The 20750-nt window shown below is 36.9% G+C and overlaps 1 protein-coding gene across 10 annotated transcripts in view; it reads right to left on the reverse strand.

The window, feature by feature from the left end:
- Positions 1 to 20750, reverse strand: part of NAV3 (neuron navigator 3) — a 497733-nt gene that overhangs the window by 64126 nt on the left and 412857 nt on the right. For all 10 annotated transcript variants that reach the window (XM_031055561.1, XM_031055560.1, XM_031055563.1 and 7 more), the window contains one exon: positions 1382 to 1520. In XM_031055561.1, the coding sequence (XP_030911421.1) occupies positions 1382 to 1520 (139 nt within the window). The remainder of the gene's footprint in view (positions 1 to 1381; positions 1521 to 20750) is intronic.

A 20750-nucleotide genomic window follows, 5' to 3' on the forward strand; every position in this document is an offset into this window, starting at 1 on the left:
ACATGCACTGCATCTTTGTTTATTGCTGAACAATTTGCAAATAAAACAGAGGCTTATTATAGAGTAGCTAGAACATGAGATTACCCAAATGAAAAAAAACCAAAACCACAGAGTTAAAAAGTCAGCCTGAGATTTTCCAATCCCGATGACTATGCAGTGGAACAAGCGAACCAGAACTAGCTGGCTATCATTGTTGATGTGAAAGGGAAGAGGCTGATCTCCAGTTAAAAACCATGGAAGTCCATGATGGAGTGGGAAAGGCAATGGTACGGGCTGAAGAACGTTGGCATTTGAGAGTGACTACCTTTGCGTGAATACAGCATTGGTCTGGTATCTGTCCTGTTGGAGATTAAAGTAATTTTCATTCCAAAAGTAACTATATTTCCCTGTTGTCTAGGGGAAATAACAAATATGTGTTTTTCTCCTGCTCACGGAGTCTGCTGAAATCTACACTGACAAAACAGACCTCTGAATTGCAGACACAGGCTGCCTGCAGGAGTCTAAATGGAATCAGAAGTGTCAGTCTTGTGTCCTGCATACTTGACATCAAATCACTGGAGGCAGCCACTCTTCCCCTGTGCTGAGTGCTCAGTCTCAAAGTTCCCTACTAGTGAACAGGAGATGACACGGCAGAGAATACTTTCCTATTGAGACAAACTTTTCTGGTTTTAATTTGTTTTTGGAGGGAACCAAGTCCTGCAAGGATTCTGTATTGATTTCTCTGTTACTTGCAATTTTGAGGGGAGCTGGGAAGAAATGCTTGGATACTTGCCACAAGAGCTTTACATACACAGACACACACATACATGTATGATGTATATAGTTTGTGTCTGTATGGTATTGAGAACTCTATTTTGACACAATGCATTGTCACCTTGCATTGACACTTTCATCCCTGGATCTAAGCGGGGAGAAGACAATCTCTGCCATTTGAAAGGACAGTACACCCTATATATTTCTCCCCTAATGTGTTTCAGCTCATAAAAAGCAAAAAATATATTATTTTTTATTGTGTTATCTGTTGGAAGAGATGCTCCAAATGAGCTGAAGTGAGTAGAAATCCATGATCACAGATCCAATCATATTGTGTTTGCTTTGTGTTAGAGTGCAGCAGGGGCTGACACCTGGGCTGCTCCCCCAGGCTGGGCAGAGCTGGGTCTCACCAGCAGCACTTTCAGCAGTGACACATATCCTGGGAGCAGGGAATTTGGAATGTCAGCTCACAGCTCAAGGTTGGGTCAATTGAGTCTATGGCTTCTTGCATTCAGGTGTAATAGAGGATTTTGTAAGATACGAATATCTCATTCATTTAGAGGCATTGATACCAAACTTTTCTATCCTGCATGGGGGTGCTGCAACAAATGGCAACAAAGCTACTCACCTGGGCATGAGTGTTCTTCCTTGAAGAGGCTGTTATGTTGGAATAAGAGCTGACAGATGAGGTGGTATTCAAATCATCTGTGCTGAGGTTGTCAAGGGTGTCACTGAGGCCACTGCTAACCGAGCTGCTGTCATCCCAGCTGCAGAGAAAGGAACACATCTACTTTACATACTGTGTTGCAACATGCAGAAGGCATCTCAAAATCAATAGATGTGATTACTTATTTTTCAAGTGATTTACCAGAAACTTTTCAGTAACACTTACTAAGGTTCAATTAATATTGTTCTTCAGACTTTTGAATTAATTATTCACTTGCAGTCAAGTGGTTGCTTGTTCAACTAATGAAAGATGCAGGTGTCCTTAAAAAAAATTACCATCAGATCTAAGCCATTAAAACAGTTTGTTTCATGCTTCATTGCAATCATATTCATTACACCGACAGGGAAATCCATTAAGCTTATGTGATATTGCTAGTCTCAAAAATTAGTAATATCTTTGAGAAGACCTGATGAATTGCCAGGCTACATAAAAATAAAAGGAGTATCTTTTCTGCAGACTAATCCACTGTCAGCAAGAAGCCAGTATTTTCAAAAGTTTTATTTTCTTGTCTTCAGTATCTGTCTAGCTGGTGCAATGTCATCAAAATAGGAATCCCTGAGAACACAGTCAAAGGAGCTGACAGAGAATATATTATACATCTCTGAAGAAACAGTCTGTCAACTGTTTTGCTTTAGGAGGTTGAGACAAAGGATGCAAATGAGAGAAAGGCTTCTCTTACAGAAATGTCATTACCAACTCTCACAAAAGCCTTGCTTTTGCACGAAAGGGAGGTTGAGGTGTATTTCTCAGACTTTTCTCTACAGAATTGCTTCTCTATGGCATTACATTTTGACTTTTACTTTATTGCCATATACAGCATTATACTGCCAGTATTTTGTGACATCTCCATTTGTTCATCTGGTTTTGGATTATTCACAGGCCAAAAGTTTGACAAAAAATTCACCTTATCACATTCAAAGGGATTCATCTCCTATAATTTTAGGTATATAAAAGTTAGGTATCTCATTTCATTTAAGTTACCTAGCTGTCCTCTCTAACCAGTATTAAAAGCAGCCTTGCTTAAAATATCTTAGGCTTGTGGGATAAACTGTCCACTGAAGGTACCTCTTTTTTTGTCTTTTCCTCTCTTAGAGAGGAGAGGGTTGATCAAGCCTCTTCTAGATATGTAACTTCTAGTAAGACAAAGCTAGGTGTTTACATCTGCTGATAAAGTCCCAAACACAAGAAAGTGCATTTTATCCTTGTTTTGCTGTAGCCTGTGACGAATTTTAGAAAACAATATGTAATTCAATCCCCTAGTCAAATTAAAGCTCAGTACTATTGACACTAGTCATTCAGAGCAAACAAGCAAAATATCTGTGAGTACTTATTTTAAATTTGGAGTTTTGGGAGACAGCAGCAGTGACAGGGAACTGCATGGAACAAAATGTGTGCTGCTGCATTGGAAAGTTCAGTGCACTAGTCTTGTATCATAGCAACTGCAGCAAGCATTACCTTTCTTTTGCCAAAGGTAGAAAATCACATTAGTGAGCCAGCTCAGTGACAAGATAAACATATTTCAGAGGGCAAGAGTTTATTACAGTGCTGCACTTTCCACCACTGAGTACAATGACTACAAATAAATATGTCTTCTGCTACATTTCCAGGTGATAAACACATGAATGATTTAATAATGAAATTATAATGTCATACATAATAGGCTGTCCACATTCATCTAAGAACCATCTCTGAAGCACTAGTCATCTAGGCCTTCTGTGTTTTTCACTGTCTAATGTGATGCATAATTTCACTGATGATAAAAAGCCATTAATTAAGCACTATGTACCACATGGGAATTTACCTTTAGAACAGTGTTAAGACTGAGAACCTTTAGGATGGATAAAAACATAAGTAATATAAATGTGATTAAATTGCAGAAAAAGTAGTATTACCTCATTAAAAGGTGCTCTTTAAAAAAAGAGAAAAAAATCATAAACCAAATCCAAAAGGATATATATTAGATACTTCCAGAAGGAACATGAGCTTTTAACTTATGACATTCATGTCAAGTAATACTTGACCGTTCATTTTTTGAGTCTACCTAAGACCCTGGGGATAAAATTTCATCCTCTTTCCCCATGAGCCTTTGTTATTATACTCTATTTCAATTCTTCATACCTCATTTTATGCTCCTTTTTCTCTGCAGGAGAATTTACATTTTCTAAATTCTGGAATAGTTCAGCTGATTCACAAAATATAACTATGTCCTCTACAGCCAAAGTATTCAGGCAAATATTACTATGATCGTGTTTTGTTTTACACTCATCACACCTCAATGTAATAATCCACGCCAGTGGATTATTAGCGGGTTCAGAGAATACTCATGGCCATCTTGTAAGTTGTATAGAAGATCATTCTAAAACCTCTACTACTGACCTTTCAGAGTCATCACTGTATTTGCCTGGATTTTTTGTTTTGTCTTATGATAGGTGCTTGAGATGTTTTATAAATTTGGAGTCTTTCATACACCAAAATTTCTGACAATATTCAGTATGCCTACAAAAACCAGGAATATTGGAACCTGCTTTCTTTCTGGCATATTCTAAGGACTGTTACAGAAACTGATGCCTACTTGACACAATGTTTTATACCAGCCTTTTGAAAAGACATGGCAAAAACCAAAAACTCCAACAGAACAGACCATATCAGATACCCTCTTGGCAATGAAAATTGTTGTTTTTATGTATTTCAATGTATTATCCAGAGTTGTTTTAACTTGCTCATGCAGCTAAATTTTTGTATTTCAGTATTTACTGTTTCTACTTTTATATACCTCTTTCCCCAAATCTAGACAGTAGAGCTGCTATCAGACAAGATAATGTTTTTGATAATGAAAATGCCTTGTTTATAATTTGGAAAAAAATTCTTGATGATTCATATTAACGTATCCTTTAAACTAGTAAGCTCATGACAAAAAATATCTGATAAAATTATTGTGCATCACTTTGAGACTGAAAACCCATTTGTGGGAGTCTGCAACAAACTCTAATTTTAGTTCTTGTTCCTCCTACCCTTCATCAAAACAATATTCATTTATACCTTAATATGCTGGCTGAGATTAATCTTTCATTTTTTATTTTATTTTTATTTATTTTTCTATTTTTCACACATTCTACGAAGTCTATAACAGGTCAGGTTAGCACTGCTGCTCATTAATGCATTACACCACTTTGCTATTAAAAACCACATTTTAAAACTACTTATAATATTGACAGAATTTACTTAATTTTTCTTGGTGTCAGACTCAGGCCGATTTCTTTAAAAGAAAATGTCAGCAAATGGTGGTCACCTATCTGGGAGACTGAAGCGAAGAGAAAAGTGCATTGTTTTGACAAGTTCTGGAAATTTTTCTTTGATTAACCCCTGGATCCCAAGAGGATCTTGTGAAGAACTTTGATATCCAGCAAGATAGTCAGCAAGATATAATCTTCTCATTAAGAATACGAATTTGGCTATTTATAAGAGAAATCTTAAATCTGGATAATTCTAAAGTATCTTCAAAATCCTGAAAAATCATACTGCTTGCATGTACCTGACAGATTTTTATTTTCAGTAGCTCAGCTCATTCTGCTTTGTCTGGGTTCAAATCAGCAAACAGAGAACAAGCAAACAGCCCAGCAGTCACTGCTCTCATTGTGAATGCATATAACACCACAGTGTTTGATAACACAATCACAATTTTTTCTCCAGAAATGATTAATTAATTTAATGCTTGTAAGAAGTCTGCTTTGGGGATGAATCTGGATTTTGCATTAAGGAAAGATGCCTTCTGTCTGCATTCAAAGAAATTGAAAGCTCTCTAACAGAAGGGACTATATGAAGCATGATTGAAGCCCTTGGTGTACCAGACTCCCTGAAATCTGCAAGGTGACTGCTTTATCCAACATTTTAAAATAAATCAGATGCCAATAAAGAGCTTCTAATTTACTTTAGTGGTTCACAGTCGACTTACAAAGATGCAATGCATGGAAATATGTGCTTTGAACCAACATTTTGCTGCAGAGATACATCAAAATTTAGGTTTCTATAAACTCAAATTGCATGTCAAAAGCCAGCACCTCTTTTTCAGCCTTACTATTGTTGTACCTCAGCGTTACATCTGTAAACCAGAGACAAATACATAAAAAAATGGTTAAAATGATGGCCACTGTGTTACAGCTTTCATCCAAAAACATACTTCATGCCCTCTGACTTTGCTCAGACTCTTTGTAGTAACTTTGCCGGTATACTTTCTGCTTAGATCTATGTTTTTCTTTCATGTACTAGTTACGCCAATGAGATAATTTTGCACTAGCTAAAGTTCATCCCCTAATTCTAGCTTGCACCTATCAAATCTGAACAATTCTTGCCTGTTTTGATGCAAGACATTGTCACTAACTGGCAAAGGTGGCTATGAATATTGCACACATTCCAGTTCTTCTCAAATTGCTCAAAATGCTTCAAGCAACATTTCAACTCCTTGACCACATCAAATACTCCATAAAGTTGAGAAATCCACAACTTGCTATCTACAGAGTTGGTTAGTCTCCACTATTACTCTTTGTCTCACTTTCATTAGTGTGTGCTAGTACTGATAAGATCTCCCCATAATAATCCCCTCATTGACCTCCCTACCACATAATGTTCTGGAAATAGCAAGGCGTCTGAAGGCAAAACACGGTGCTTAACATCAGTATGTAGAGCCTAACAAAGATTAGAAACACATCCCAACAAGTATCCTGAAATGGAAAGATAAATTCCACTCAGCTGTGCTCATGAAACTTTTTCATTTGCTTTTTTCCACAAGTATCTGGGCCTTTTTTTTTGAGTTCACACACTGAAGTATATGAACAAAGTGAGGAATATTCTATGCAAAATAAGACATTATTTCATATATCAGGCAGGCAAGCAATAGCGCTTTAGGGCAAATATGCAATTTGACTTTTGCCTACATAATGAGGACCCGCAGACAATATGCAACACATTTTTCTAGATTTTTGCATGATGCCTGAAAGTAAAATGCACTGGATTAGGAGAGCAATGAATTATGAAGGTATGTGATGAGAAGAAGTGGTATCAACAGTCTGTATTAGTTCCATGGATACCTAAAATATTCTCCTTTCAAAGTACTTGTTTCAGAAAATCAAAGGACTCTAGCTGCAGACAAGACATGACAGAGCACTTAGACACGATCTTGTTTCATCCCACCCTTCCTGTTTCCACTTTCAGCATTTTCCTACAAGCCCTTAAACTTGCCAGCTTATTGAAGTTCATCACACTGTTAAGCTGGGTCAGTGCCTGGAATTTGTTTGAATATTGGCATACTTCATTAATTTCTGAGACCACCTCCGGCCAAAGTGCCTCAGTATGCAAATAAAGAAGCTTTTCACAAGAAAATCATCAGACACAGCAAGACTCCAATCAATGTGCTATCATGAATGCCAGAAAATTATGGTTCCTTCAATGTACCCAGTCCTTGCACAATTTGACAAATTGTTTGCATTCTCTTCTTTGGTTCACTACCCATTTTTGTAAGCAGAAGCAGGGGCTACAGCTTTCAAACATACAGCTCTAGAAAACAAAATCAAAATCTTTCCTCTTAAAGAATTCATTTAATCAGAATAACTGTTCTCTCTGGGAGGTTTGTAGCTGAATGAAAAGTAGCACTGTATTTGTCACATATTTTGTACTGCACACGAAGAGCCTTAGACCACAGCAGTAGACACACATACTTGATTAAGAATGAGAAACCCTTACTCACATTCTTGCTAATGCCAATGGAATTCACATACCCCCAGAGACTTTTGTATGGGTTTTGGTTCAAGGAATCTGAACATATTTAGCAAAACAACCTTTACTTGGTTTTTATAGTAATTTTGGGCTTTCAAACTGTGAAGCCTTTTTAAACACTTCTAAATCCCTCATTGCCATGGCAGGCACATGCAGGGTGGAGCCCAACTGTATTTCTCCTGCTGGGGAGAATGGTCTTAGAGGACAAATAAGACAACTGAGATCATGACACAAGAGCAACATTCAGAGCTAAACCAAAACTTGACTTCTGAATGTTTGAGGATCTACAAATCCATACTAAGAGCAGATCAGTGGTGAGCAGTAAGGTGTTACCCCTTTCTTTGCCTGCACACAGGTCATTTTTTTATGTCAATGAATCCATAGAGGATGCAGGTCTCCTTGTCCCTCTCTTAGAGCCACTGGATGTCATTGCACAATTTTTCATAGAAACACTAGATGTATGGGAAACACCAGGAATTTCTTGATTAGTATAGCACACTTCCATGTTTGCCAAATAAGATGCTAGTACAGTGGTTTACTGCAGTGGATAGGACATTGACATCCTCAGTTACACTGGATACTTACTTAAATTATGGTGTTCTAAAAATACAAAATCCCTAGATTTAGGTGCCTGTGAGGTGAACAGCTAGGGTAGTGTAAGACATTCGGTGTCAGTGATGTGCGAGGCATCTACGTTAAATGTGTGTTAGGAAATAAAAGGTCTACATTTAATCCCCAAGGTAGTCAACAGTCAAAGGCATCCAAAGGGTAAGCAGGAAAGACTGGAGAGGTAACAGCAAAGGACCTAAACTATATGCCCACAGCAGAAAGTTTGAACTTAGTACACCTGTACTTTACTCACACAAGTTAAGCCCTGCAAGTGGAATATAGTGTTTAAGCTACTTTTACACACAGAAAAATCCATAAAACAGGGAATAAAATGCAAAAATCAACCTCCACAACACACTCCATGCAGGTGGTCATTACTTCTCTACAGCACACCAGAGAAGTGAATATTAGCATGCATTCTGGGCTGCTGCCATGAACTCTTTTCTGACACTATATTTCAGGTCATGTTTCAGGAGAGTAAGGCACGATTCAGCTGAATATAAAGATTTTATAGCTACTTCCATAATTGACTTTGGAGAACAGAAATGTCATCTTAGCTCATTAAGAGGAAGAGATAAGAAAATAATTGGACAATTTTACTTAAAGCAACTCCTCACTAACATGCCAATATATCAGCTGGCAAAATTTCTCCTTCAAAGTTCAATTCAACATGAATTAATCCTTTTTAAATCTTCTGCTGTGATCTCAGCTGCTCATTATTCATGAAACAGCCGCACTGACCCTTCATAGACAGATTCAAGAGGGCACAGAGTTTGTAAAATCAATACTTTCCTTCATTCCACAGACTGCAAGAGCCAAAGCCCAGGCCCTGAATCAAACTAGAAACTTGCAGGAGCCATAAATTTCCCTATAGCTATTCCGTGCTCATAGCTAAATGAAAACATAGCCAGATGGACTCATACTTCACTGATTTTTTCTCAGCAAGTGTAATGTATCACCTGTCATACCAAAACAAGGTGACTGCTGAAACCTTAATCCTAAATTACTTTGAGGTCTTTAAGGTAGAAAATCATCCCATGTACATTTCAAAATGGATGCACTCAGCCTATTTGCAGGAAAATTTTTTAGAGTGAAAAAGAATAGGAATGCATTTAAGCATCTGCTTTAATGCAGTATCACTTTGCAAAGATTTTTTTTTTCAGGTTAGAAATTTATTTTTTAAGAAGATCCAATTAGAAAATTATATCCTGCTACAGGAAATACAGCTAGCCCATGAGAACAATTAAAGAAAAATGCATTTTTGCAAGGTCAGTTAATTTCCATATTCTCCCAAGCATTTCATAAGTACCTTAAGAAATAGTTTGGTTTTAGACCCAGCAGGGAAAAAAAAATGAACTAGTGGAAGATTTACATTCCTTAAGATAATTATACATACCCTGCAAAACCTGCATATCCACATCACAGGATCTGAATAAGTCTTTGCCAGATCCCCTTCTGGTTTCCACTTATTTCTGAATACAACACTTAATCTGACATGATAGGGACAGCAGAAAGTCATTACCTAGCTCTAAATTCCTAACAGAATATATAAACAACCAGAAGAAGGAATTTTTTAAAATTAAATTTAGCCAAGTGAATAAAACAATAAATATCCATCTGGGAAGATATTTTATTTCTGGAATGTACAGAGTTATTTAATTTTTTTGACATGAGGCACATAAAAAGCATCGATTTTTAATTATAGTTTGAACAATCTTTGGAAAATAGTAATATATGGGCTGAAGCGAGATGTAAGAAAGTAATTCCATCAAGAGCTGTTGACAATATCATAACAAAAAAAAGGAGAAAATATTTTGATGGAATTATCTTCCTGCTGCTGTTTGTTAAGTTTTCTACACACTGGATGCAAGAGATGTTTACATTTTTCAAATGCAGATTCAGACAAGTTAATTAACATTAGTTGAATGAGCATAAATAAACAAAAAACAAACTGCTCATGCAGTTCTTCAGAAGTTGAAAAGCAATATAAAGCCCTATTACTTCTTATAACTTCATCACTTTATGAAGTAAAAATCTCATTCTTCACTTTGTATATGGCCAATTCCCATCCCCAAAATTGAAAGGATAAATGAAATGGCCCAACACAAAGTATCTCATGGTATCTGCATTTATAGTCAAAGAAAAATCATACCAAAATCAGCCCCTTGAACACCATGAGATAAGCGGAATTTGCCATTCACCTTTGCAAACTGTCAGTCAACTGCTTCAGATGGGAGGGAGGCATTGAAATATCAAACCTCTTTACTCAACCTTGGCTCTACAGCATATTAAGAAACCAAACAGATCCTCCTGATAATTGTTCAGAGGAGAACTATTCCCAGTAATTATCTGCCCAATGTCAAAGTCCTGATTTACTGCTAACCTCCTCTGCTGTGTACAGTCTCTCATGCTTAAGCACCTTTGTTCCTAGAACTACCTGTCTTGTTTTTGCTTATGAGCAGAAGCAGGGATTTATTTTTCCAGTCTGCACCTGATTAAACTCAATCTGAAATAAACAGTGTACATAACTATGTTAGCAGAATGATAAGTAAATCTGTCTTCATTCTGGTCATGATACTCATCCTATAAATCTCCATGATGTAGCAAGCCTTAAATCCAGCAATTTTATACAGCTTTGCTGCTGCAGTACAGCAAAATTTGGAGTGGTTTTGGCTTGTAATGAATATTTGTTACCCCACACTATCTTCTCCTTAGAACAGGAAGATGTGGCAGACAGAGACTAAACAAGAATTTTTATATTGCATTTGTAATTTCACTGGGATTTTTAAAATCATCCTTTACAAGTGTAGGCAGCAACAACATAGAGTTGGACCCCTCCTATCCCTGTTACCTCACTGCAGCACTCCCTAATAACCTTCTTACCATAACATGGTCCCAGAGTTGGCAGCCTTGCACTGCCATCCAAGCAGAGCATTCTAGCTGTAGGACGCATCCCTGAACACACGAGAACTGCTGGAAAAACAGGGCCTCTGAAAGTGCAAAGTGAGTTCAGTCTGGGGGGGCAATGGGCTTTCTCACACAGTCTCATGCAAAATATTTTCTCCCTGCAGGTCTCAAGAGAAGGTGCTGGTTTGTTGAGCTTAGCCATAAGTTGTGACTATGGGAAAAGGTGCTAGTTCAAGGCCTAAAGAACTTAACAGAAAACTTCCCCCTTGAACCTCTTTGAGAGCTTGATCCACCTAAATATTTTCAGCTAACAAGGTAAGCCTATTTCCTGAAGCCTAATAGGATTACTTGCTTGCAGTCAGCATCATGACAACAACTTGTCTGGCAAAGGGCAAGTTAAGCAGAACAAAAGGGTCCTTCTTTTCTTGGTTTTGTTTGCCAGGATTGTATCTCATATCTCTTGCTTCTTTCCCAAATTTTGCTGAGTAATGACCCAGGTCATTACTCAACAGGTCATTCTGCTTCAGCAGAAACCTGCATCTGCATGACCTGATTTTCAGCATCAGTGAGGTCTAAAGGCTTCAGTGGTCACGCTTCCTGTGCATCTGACCACCAGGGTCTTGCTCATCACTGCTGCCTGGACAAAACTACTGGCTGATTTTGAAAAAAATTTGCAAAAAACATAAAGGTCAAAAAATGATGTTTCTTAATTCTCAAGCGAATACACAGCCACATGAAGACAGAGGCAAAGTATTTCTGAGAGGAAATGTGCAATATGAATTAAATGTATCAGACATTCATGATTCTATACATAAAATCAGACTGCTTATAAATTAGCAAAACCAAAAGCTTAATACAGTTCAGGTGTATCTTCTTAATAAATAGGTTCATGGAATATTTTTATTCAGGTTTGAGATTTGGAGATTTTCAAGACCCTCTAGCCTTTTTGCCCACAAAGGCCAGGGTGCTGAGTTTAGAAAACACAGATTTCAGAACCTGACTTATTTACAGAGGTTTAGCCATCCAAGCACTTATTTGGTATTTTTTCAGTATCTCAAATATTCAAATTTTTTTTGCTCTGCATTAAAGGGCTATCTTGGAATTTATATTATTGACACTGCTTAGTTTAAGATAAATTGTGGTTGAAGGCTTTAATGTTATCTTTAATCCTGACTTGTGCCAGGTTTTTGCAGTAAATCTAAATGCTATTAATTTGCACCTTATGTTACATGACTGTTTTTCACATGGTTGTTAACAGCAGTCATTGACAGTGATAGTAATTTAATTGTGCTCAGAGATCACAGCCGTCATTTATTCTATCATCAGACATTTTCACACATCTTTCCTATTCCATATGCCAGTGGTACCCAGTCCTTGGTCTCTTAATCCTTATCCAATTTTTAAGAGTCTGGAGAAGGCAGGGATTTGGGAGTAAGTTATAGGCCAGATAAACTGCTTAGGTTTCTGGGCTATGAAAAAGTAAACCATCATGGAGCTGTGGGGATATAAAAATAGGTGGAAATTTTCAAATAAAACATAGTTAAGAGTACATATAGTTGACAGTACACTATTTTTTAACAGAAAATCAAACATCTTGCAAAATTAAAAAAATAATTATTTTCTCAAAAACCAGACTAGTTTAGGAATTAATTTTTAAATTTCAGTCAATCTATACTTAGTCGTACTGCAATCAGACATAATTTCCTTGCACTGAGAAAACAGGTGTAATAGGACACTACAAATGTTCTTTTTGTATCTTAGCTTTCAGATGGTTCAATGTACTTCATTTGGTATTTCAAATCATTGGGGAAATGATTTAACATAGAATAAAACTACCTTTTAGTAAATTTAAGCATCTTCAATGAAATATTATAACATATACTAGTCATATGAAAAAATGTATACATAACAAAATAATAAAGGATAACATAAAATGGAACCCAAAATTTTCAAATATAATTTCTTTTTTCCTAAGTGAAACATATTTGAATTTCTCTTGCAACAAACTAAAAATACCCAGAAAACCTCAAAATTCAGTGCAAAACCAGAGCCAAAATATGAAAAAAACCTTTAAAAAGAAATTACCTATTTTGATCAAATCTCTAAAGATACACAACCAGAAAACAATAACCAAATTTTATGCACACTAAACATTTTGGTATTCTTCCTAGTACAGTGACAGATACTTCTTGGAGGCATTGCTACCTTCTGTTGTGTAAACAATTTCTTCAAAAAATGAAGAATCCAAATCCTTCAGAAAGTTACAGTCCTTCTACTGGATAACAGAATAATTCCCTTGGCTATTTTTAGTTCAAATTTCAGAGAAACAGCACATTACAAGAACCCCTTGCAGCTGAAAAGGTGGCTGCACTAATGTGTCTCACCATGAGTTCTCCCTTTCCCGGGGATGAAAGTACTGAAATTACTATTATTGCCAGATTGACTGAAACAATAATGGTGCTCATGGGTTCAAGATGCTTTTGACACAGCTCGTAGGTGTGGTGTGCATGGCAGGTTTTAAAAGGGGGACACATTTCTGCCTGTGAACATTTTCAGCAGCAGAAAAATCATGCCTGATCTCCCTGTAGACACGTAAATAACTGTCTGAGTGGATTTATTCACCTAACATATCAAAATCTATAAAAAATTTAAGGAATTCAGTTCTGGCTGTTTTTAATGGAATCTGGAAGATTGGGAAGTGCACTGAGGTCAATACCAAGGGGCAGAAAAAGAACTTTGGACCAAAGAAGTGAATAACAGAGACGAAAGTCCTCTGGTTGGTCCTCCCCAGCCCTCCAAGGCCATGCACATGTGCTTGAGGAATGGTAGCAGCAGACAGAGACTGCAGGGGAAGGGATTTTGGCATCTGATAGATCTTTACTGTCTGTCAAGGCATATGTGCTCTGTCAGTCCCACTGCATCCTGCTGGGCACCAGGGGCAGGATCTCTCCAGGCAACTCACTTTGCTGCATTGGACACCTCATCTCAGAGCCAGTCTAAATGTCCTCCAAAATGATGATGACTCCATTGGGCTTGTAAGCAAGACATATTTTAAGTACAAGCTATCCTTGCAGCTGTGTGAATTTTTAATTAACTTTAGTAATATCATGACTAAGTTCAGTATTTATTATTACCACCCAAAAGACCCCAACCCCAGGCAAGCTGTGAAAGTGGGGAAGTGGATCTAAAATCATCGAGAAAAGAAAAAGAAAGAATGCATGCTCACTGTTCTTTCAGTTCAGTTTCTCTACATGAAAAAAGAAAAAAACAACAAAAAAAACAACCCATAAAGGATAGGCATGAAGCCTGTAGTCCTGCTGGAAAGAGAACATAAAGGACTAGAATCCTCTTTACCACCGGCTAGGAGAACTAAGAATTAAAATTCTCATCTGCAATGTTACAGAAAGAATTAGGATGCAAGAAAGGCAACAAAAGACCAGACAGCAAGAGATTGTGGAAATATGATGGATTACAGTAGAGAGGGACACCAAGCTCAAATCCTGCATGAAAAAAGGGTGAATGTCACCTACAAAGGTCAGAGCTCTAGACATTAGCAGGGAGTGGAGTTTGGAAAATTGAATTGCTGCATTGTCTCTACCCTAGGCACATACAGCCAGACAAAGGGCACTACAGACAGCAGCACAGGGCCTGCAGCAAAAACCCTCTGTGCAATTCCAGCAGAGAAAGTAAGTTGTCTTCACATTAGTCAAGTACTTTGTTTACTTTTCACCTGAAATTGCCCTGTTTTCTCCCATTTAACCTAAAATTCAGGTAATTTTTGCTCTCTGACAGACCACATAAAACTATCAGAAGCGCCAGAAATTAAAGGGCAGAGGGTATTGCAGTGGTGAGAACAGGTTATGGCAGGCTAAAAACCTCTACTGCAAACTCACCTTTTAAAATCCCCAGCACACACAATATGTACCACTACTGATATGATAGCTCTTCTACAAGTAATCAGTACTTACAACATCTAGCTTTCTTCCTTATAAGAAGTCCTCATTTCTATATGTAATCCCCCCAAAAGTTAATTTTTAAGGAAAGATACAGAATTACTGGCATAAACACAAAACACAAAACATCCTAAAAGGGTTTTGAACGACTAAAATTTGAATAATGGGGTACTTATACTGGGTAACTATTAGGACTATTGTGCTAAAATGTAACAGATAGGACCAACTATGGGAAAAGCTACATTTATTTTAGTATTAAATTTCTAGAAAAATGAATGATGACTACCATTTTCTTTTGCAGTAGAGCAGAAGAAAATCCTGAAAAAAACACAACTTTTCTTGACTATATTGCTTCAGTTGATGCAAAGGCAAATGAGTAACAGTATCACAGAGGCCATTTTTCACTTGCCTTGCTATTTTTTGTGACTTTTTCCAAAGGAAGAGAACACCAGAGGGAACAGTCAGAGGACCTCTGACCTTCGCTTTTTGCTAACTCACTCACTTAATAAAGATGGTTGCTCTCTTATCCTTCATTCAAATCTCTGATTTTCAATTGGCACCTCTAACACTGCCACTGCATCTAAGTGAAACCCATGTGAAATTCATGTAGTATTCATGTAATACCATCCTAATGTTCTAATTGCTAGACACTTAAACACAGATGATTGTTTTAAGTGTGATAGTTAAATGGGTTAAAGGTTCATTTTTAATAACAGTATGAAAACTGGATGTTGGAGACAATTTATGCACACCTTTCAAAAGCCAAGTGGCCATAGGGTACTCTATGTTCGGCAGCAAAGCTCTGTGTGTGGCCTTCACCCTTAAGCACACGCTTGCTTTTGGCCTCAGATTCATTCTACAGAAATCTAGGCATCAAGCCAAAATGTCACTGTAATTAATGCTGGTGACGAGTAAAAACGAGAGCGCCAAATCAAAGTTGAAGCTGGAAGCCAGCTCCAGTCGTCTGCAAACAGACTTGTCCATGGCTGCAGACTTGTCCAGCTCTTGGCAGGTGCGCCCACACAAAGCAAAGATAATCTGGTTGTTACAGATACAGAAAACATCACAGGATTACTTCCTGTGACAAACAAGAAGACTCCATTGGATTTTCATTCACTTATTCAAGTTTTTCTCTGAAAAAATTTTAAATTTACTCCTTCCTCCTCTTATTAAAATACGAGTATGAGTCAGGCTGTCTGCAGCACTGCAAAGCCTAGGAGCCTCCCAAGACTGACAAGGCACTCAGCCCCCACTTTTTTTGCTGTTACTCTGCTATTAAAAGCATTTGGTAGAGTTGAACATGGCAAGCTGCTGGTTCAGGCCTCTGATCATTCTCAAATCTGTCAAATGTGATGGCTTACACTTGGGAATGCTGCAGTGTGCATCCTTGGAAAATAAACAAGCTATTAAGGGCTCTCCTGTTGATTGTGCAGCATGTGAGTCCATCTCATTATATCTTTATTCTTTTCCACTATCAAAATAGTCTGTCAGTAGAAGTCAAGATATTTATTTGTTAGCAAAAGCAATTCTGACATCTACTGTTACTTCATTCTCTGTTTATTTTCCTTTTTTCTTATGAAATTCTTCAGTTTATGGTTTTCTAACAATTTTTGGCTTTTTGTTTGCTTGTTTTTTATGGTATAAAAACTTTTACCAGAGTTTGTCTGAAAGAAATTTTCACTATTTTATTTATAGTTCAATTGCTGAAAGTAATTTCTTTAAAATCCCTTACATGAGACACTCACAAAAGTGGAAGTCTCTTGGGGCGGAAATGAAACAAACTGAGATATAAACCAATTTGACAAATTTTTAAAAACATCCACTGAAAACAATGAAATATATTTCATAAAGCAGAGCACAAATAAAATCTGATTCTACTGAGCCTTTTTGAAAAAATTAGAAATTCATAAGGATAATGCAAATATACATTTTTAATATTAGAGTAAAAATAAAAGCCCTTTATGTTCTAATGTATAAATGATCCCTAAATAACCTTCCCCAAGGAGTGGCATTCTCCTAAGACTTTCCTTAGAGAACGGAGATTGCCTTTGTTATTAAAACTGTAACGTAGAGAAATTTCAGCATTTACTTCTGAGTGATTCAAAATACAAGTTTCTTGATATTATGTAAAATCATGTTTCTTTATGACACGTAGGATTTAGGTAGAGGTCAAAAAGTTTAGGTTGGATCATTCTCAACCACAGATGTCTAAAACTGTGGCACCTTAAGCATTTAAGGACACCACCAAATGGCCTGATTTCCCCAGCTATTGCACACCCTTCAGTCTGTTGGCAGACAATCTGCCTAAAATCATGGCAAATAATGCATCTGAGCAGGGAAAGCAGAAAGGTCTCCTATTACTTCTTTGTTTCTATCTATTGCTCCTAAATATGAGACAGATTAATTTGCCACTTTAAATTACCTGAATTAATTTCTTAGCCTCTTTTTACTTCTGAAGTTTGAAGGAGGAGGAGTTGGTTTACTCCTGAGTACTGAGTCTTCACCTTTCATACACTGATGCTTTTTATTTCTCTGAAATCAATGAACTCCACAAATACTCAAGAAAATTTAATGAGAAATGCTAAAATGCCCTGTTTAATGCTGCTTGAAAAGATCCTTCCATTTGAAAGTTAATAATTTCTGAGTCAGGTTCTGAATGCATGGTACGTCAAACTTGACAGCTTTCCAAAGAAAGGCTGTGTTTGATGATTATTTTAGGGAATAAGGTCTGATGAATATTCATGTTCCAAAACTAAATTCACTGGCTTAAAGCTCTTCAAACTAGCCATTTGGTTTCCTCTGTCTTTTTAATGCATCCTAGGTGCTTTTTGCTGAGTGACAACTGACAAGTAGAAACACTAAGTTGCATATTCAAAACTATGTTTTTTCTCTGTAATTTCATTAAAATCAGTGGAAGTTTGTGACACGTCTTTTAAGAGGTTACTCTCCACAAGGAAGTTTACTTTTTGGGACTGGGAAGGAACATCTACTGTGATTTGAAATTGCTCCCCTAAAATAAGAAATTTAACTTTTCCATTGCAATACACTGCAGTATAACTGGAGTATACAGGGTCAGTAAAAAACCCCAAAATCTGAAAATTCCGAATGACTGATGAGAGAGAATATCATGGAGCTGATGTACGAAAAAAATTCTCCACCTCTCAGACAGAGAAATCCAGTATTGAAAAAAATTAGTTCTCTTAAGTGAGACCAGACCATCAGTTCACCAAATTCAGATAGCAGTCTTCATCCCACTGCAGCTTGGTACCATTAAAGGCAAATCAAAAGCTGGCAATCACTTCTTATTTCTTATAATTCAGGCATCATTTTGCAAACTGCCACTTTCTTGTACACTGCCGTATATTATATATTATATGTATAATATTCTTACTGGGTATGTAGGCTTCAATGCACAGCCTAGTAAGTTCATAACATGCAGCACTGTGAAAGATAAGCCTTTGAAATGGTGTGACATTTCAGGGTGAACAGCTGAGCCATCGTTTTCCTAGCAAGCCATATTTCATAGCCAAGATTACCTTGTGCAACTGAGAAATTGTCTCCTAAGGCCACGACATGCTACACAGTCCTATGAATCTGTCCAGAACCTACATCCCAACAACTAATCATGTAAAGTCCTAAGTAATGAGATCTTCAGTTACTCCCTTACTGAAAGTGGGACACAGACATTATTAGGATTGAGCATGAATTCTCAGTGAGACATAGATGAGAGCAGAATACTGTGTGCAACTTCAAAAATAAATTACAACCCAGGAGGAACTTTCCATAAGCTTAAAAACCTCTGCCAGTAGAAAAAGGGCTTTTATTTCCCCTTGCTCACACAGCAGTGTTGTGCTGTCTCAATATGTTCTATTTGGAAATGACACAAACAAATAATATTTGGAGCAGAGAGAAGGAAGAACAGCTAGCAGTCCCACTGACATGACGGCTGCCTGGCAGTGAAGATTAGAAGCAGTGTTGATAGGCAAAAGCAAAGATAAGCAGGAGAGAACAACCAAATCCTAGTTATTCCTGCCAATGACTAATTTACCAACCCCAAAGCTCTCTTTGTAGGCTAGTTGTGACTTCACCTCCCCCAGTGACAACCCTCCTTTGTGAACTACAGTGGTGACCTTTTCCTGCAGGGCTCAGCAGCACTAATCCACCCTGTCAGCCATCCCAGGAGCCTCTTCTATCTTTAACCTTCGTACAAAAACCTTACGTATGGTGGTAGGCAGAATTAGTAGCTGCTGCCAGAATCAAATCATTAAAGCCAAATGAGTTCATCGACATTGTTGTCACTACAATGAACAACCTAATCTCAACTGCTGTAAAAAATATTGATTAAAGAAAAGATTTTAAAGAAGTAGCTGCAGTTATTTTCAAGAAATTGCCTGCAGAAAAATGGAATCTGAAAACAGCATTCTGGAAAATTTATTTTATTTTGATCTAGGTTGAATTATTTTACCTAATTTCATTCTCACTGTTTTCCAATCAGTTTACTGTGAATTGCTCTAATTTAATTTGATATTCAGATATTTGATGGATGAGAACTTCTTTAACCATTTTTTTTCTACTACTGAGAATTTTTTTCATGATCATATTAATATTTCCATTAACTTAGTAATATATTAACAGAGCAATGAATATTAAAAATGTCTCCAGTGAGAACCATCACTGTGAAATAACATAATTCTCCTGTTTCTTTGTGGTTTATGTGCCAAAAAGAGTTTCAAAATTGCTAAATCTCATTTTGGTTTACCATTTTGTCTAACAAACTGTTTATTATAACCTGCTCTGGGGGTTAGCATTTAATAGGTAGACCACCTACAGTGTGCACTCAGTTATATAACACCACCAAGTGAGTCAGGAAACTCCTCTCCTTGATTAGATAATGAGCTTATTCTGACTTCTCATGTACCAAGTCTGGGAGGCCTCCGTTATTTTATAGCAGAAATCAACCATCAGTGAAAGGTGGTATTGAAAGCGTCATAAAACAGCTTTTTCCTAAAATCTAAAGCAAAATCTAAAGTGCTACTCTAAAGAGGGAGTAGCACTACAGAAAGCAGAAATATGCTTGGCATTTTCTCTTTCATCACATCGCTGCTGTTTGTCAAATACAGCAGGCCTTCTTCTCATGTGAGGATTATGTAAATAACATACACTTGAATTTATTGCATAAAGCATCAGGATTACTGAACAATGACTTCTTGATTCCCTGTGGGTCATATTCCCATTGCGTGGTTCTGCATTAATTTTCTCAAATTAACTAATAGCAATTTCCTTTCTTCAAGAATTCACTGAGTATCATTTTAAAGTGTTTCCCTGCTTTTCCTTTCAAAATGCTAGGATTCTTTTTGTCCAGATACATCAGATTATGAAGTTTATAAAGGAATATTTCTCTCTGTCATTGTTACAAAGTGCTAATTGTACCTTTATAATCAACCACTGCCTTTCAGAAAATCAATACTTTATCAAAATAGACATAAACACTACTATCTGATAAAGCCTCTTTTTTAAAGTACTACTAGTAAGATTATGAAATCTATTTCTTTTTTTATTCCATCATGATCATTATATTATTGACTCCTGGCTCTAATATTATTTTGCTTTGCTTTTTTACCATTTATGCTCTGACTTCTTTTCTGATAGTGCTCTCACAGATATTCCTTGCGATTTCTTGCCTTCTAGTATTTATTGCTAATTTTTATTTTAGTATTTTATATTACTGCATTTGGACAAAACCTATATAAAAACCCAGCCCAGTGAGAAGAATCAATTTAACAAGATGCTCTGGGCATAACATAAAATCTTCACTATGGGAAATAGAATATTCAAGTGAGAACAGCCAAATATACTTATTTAGCAACAGTGCTGAATTAGACTACACGGTGAAACAAAAGGGCTTTCCAATCCAAATCTCTAATTTCACAGCCCTACTATCTCAGTACAAAATACTCTCAATTTATCTTTTCATGAATTTTTCCATCTATTTTAGGCATGTCATTTTAAGGAAGGATTCTGCTGAAAAGGAA

Source organism: Geospiza fortis, unplaced genomic scaffold, assembly GCF_000277835.1.
Source record: "Geospiza fortis unplaced genomic scaffold, GeoFor_1.0 scaffold166, whole genome shotgun sequence".
Classification (NCBI taxonomy): Eukaryota; Metazoa; Chordata; class Aves; order Passeriformes; family Thraupidae; genus Geospiza; species Geospiza fortis.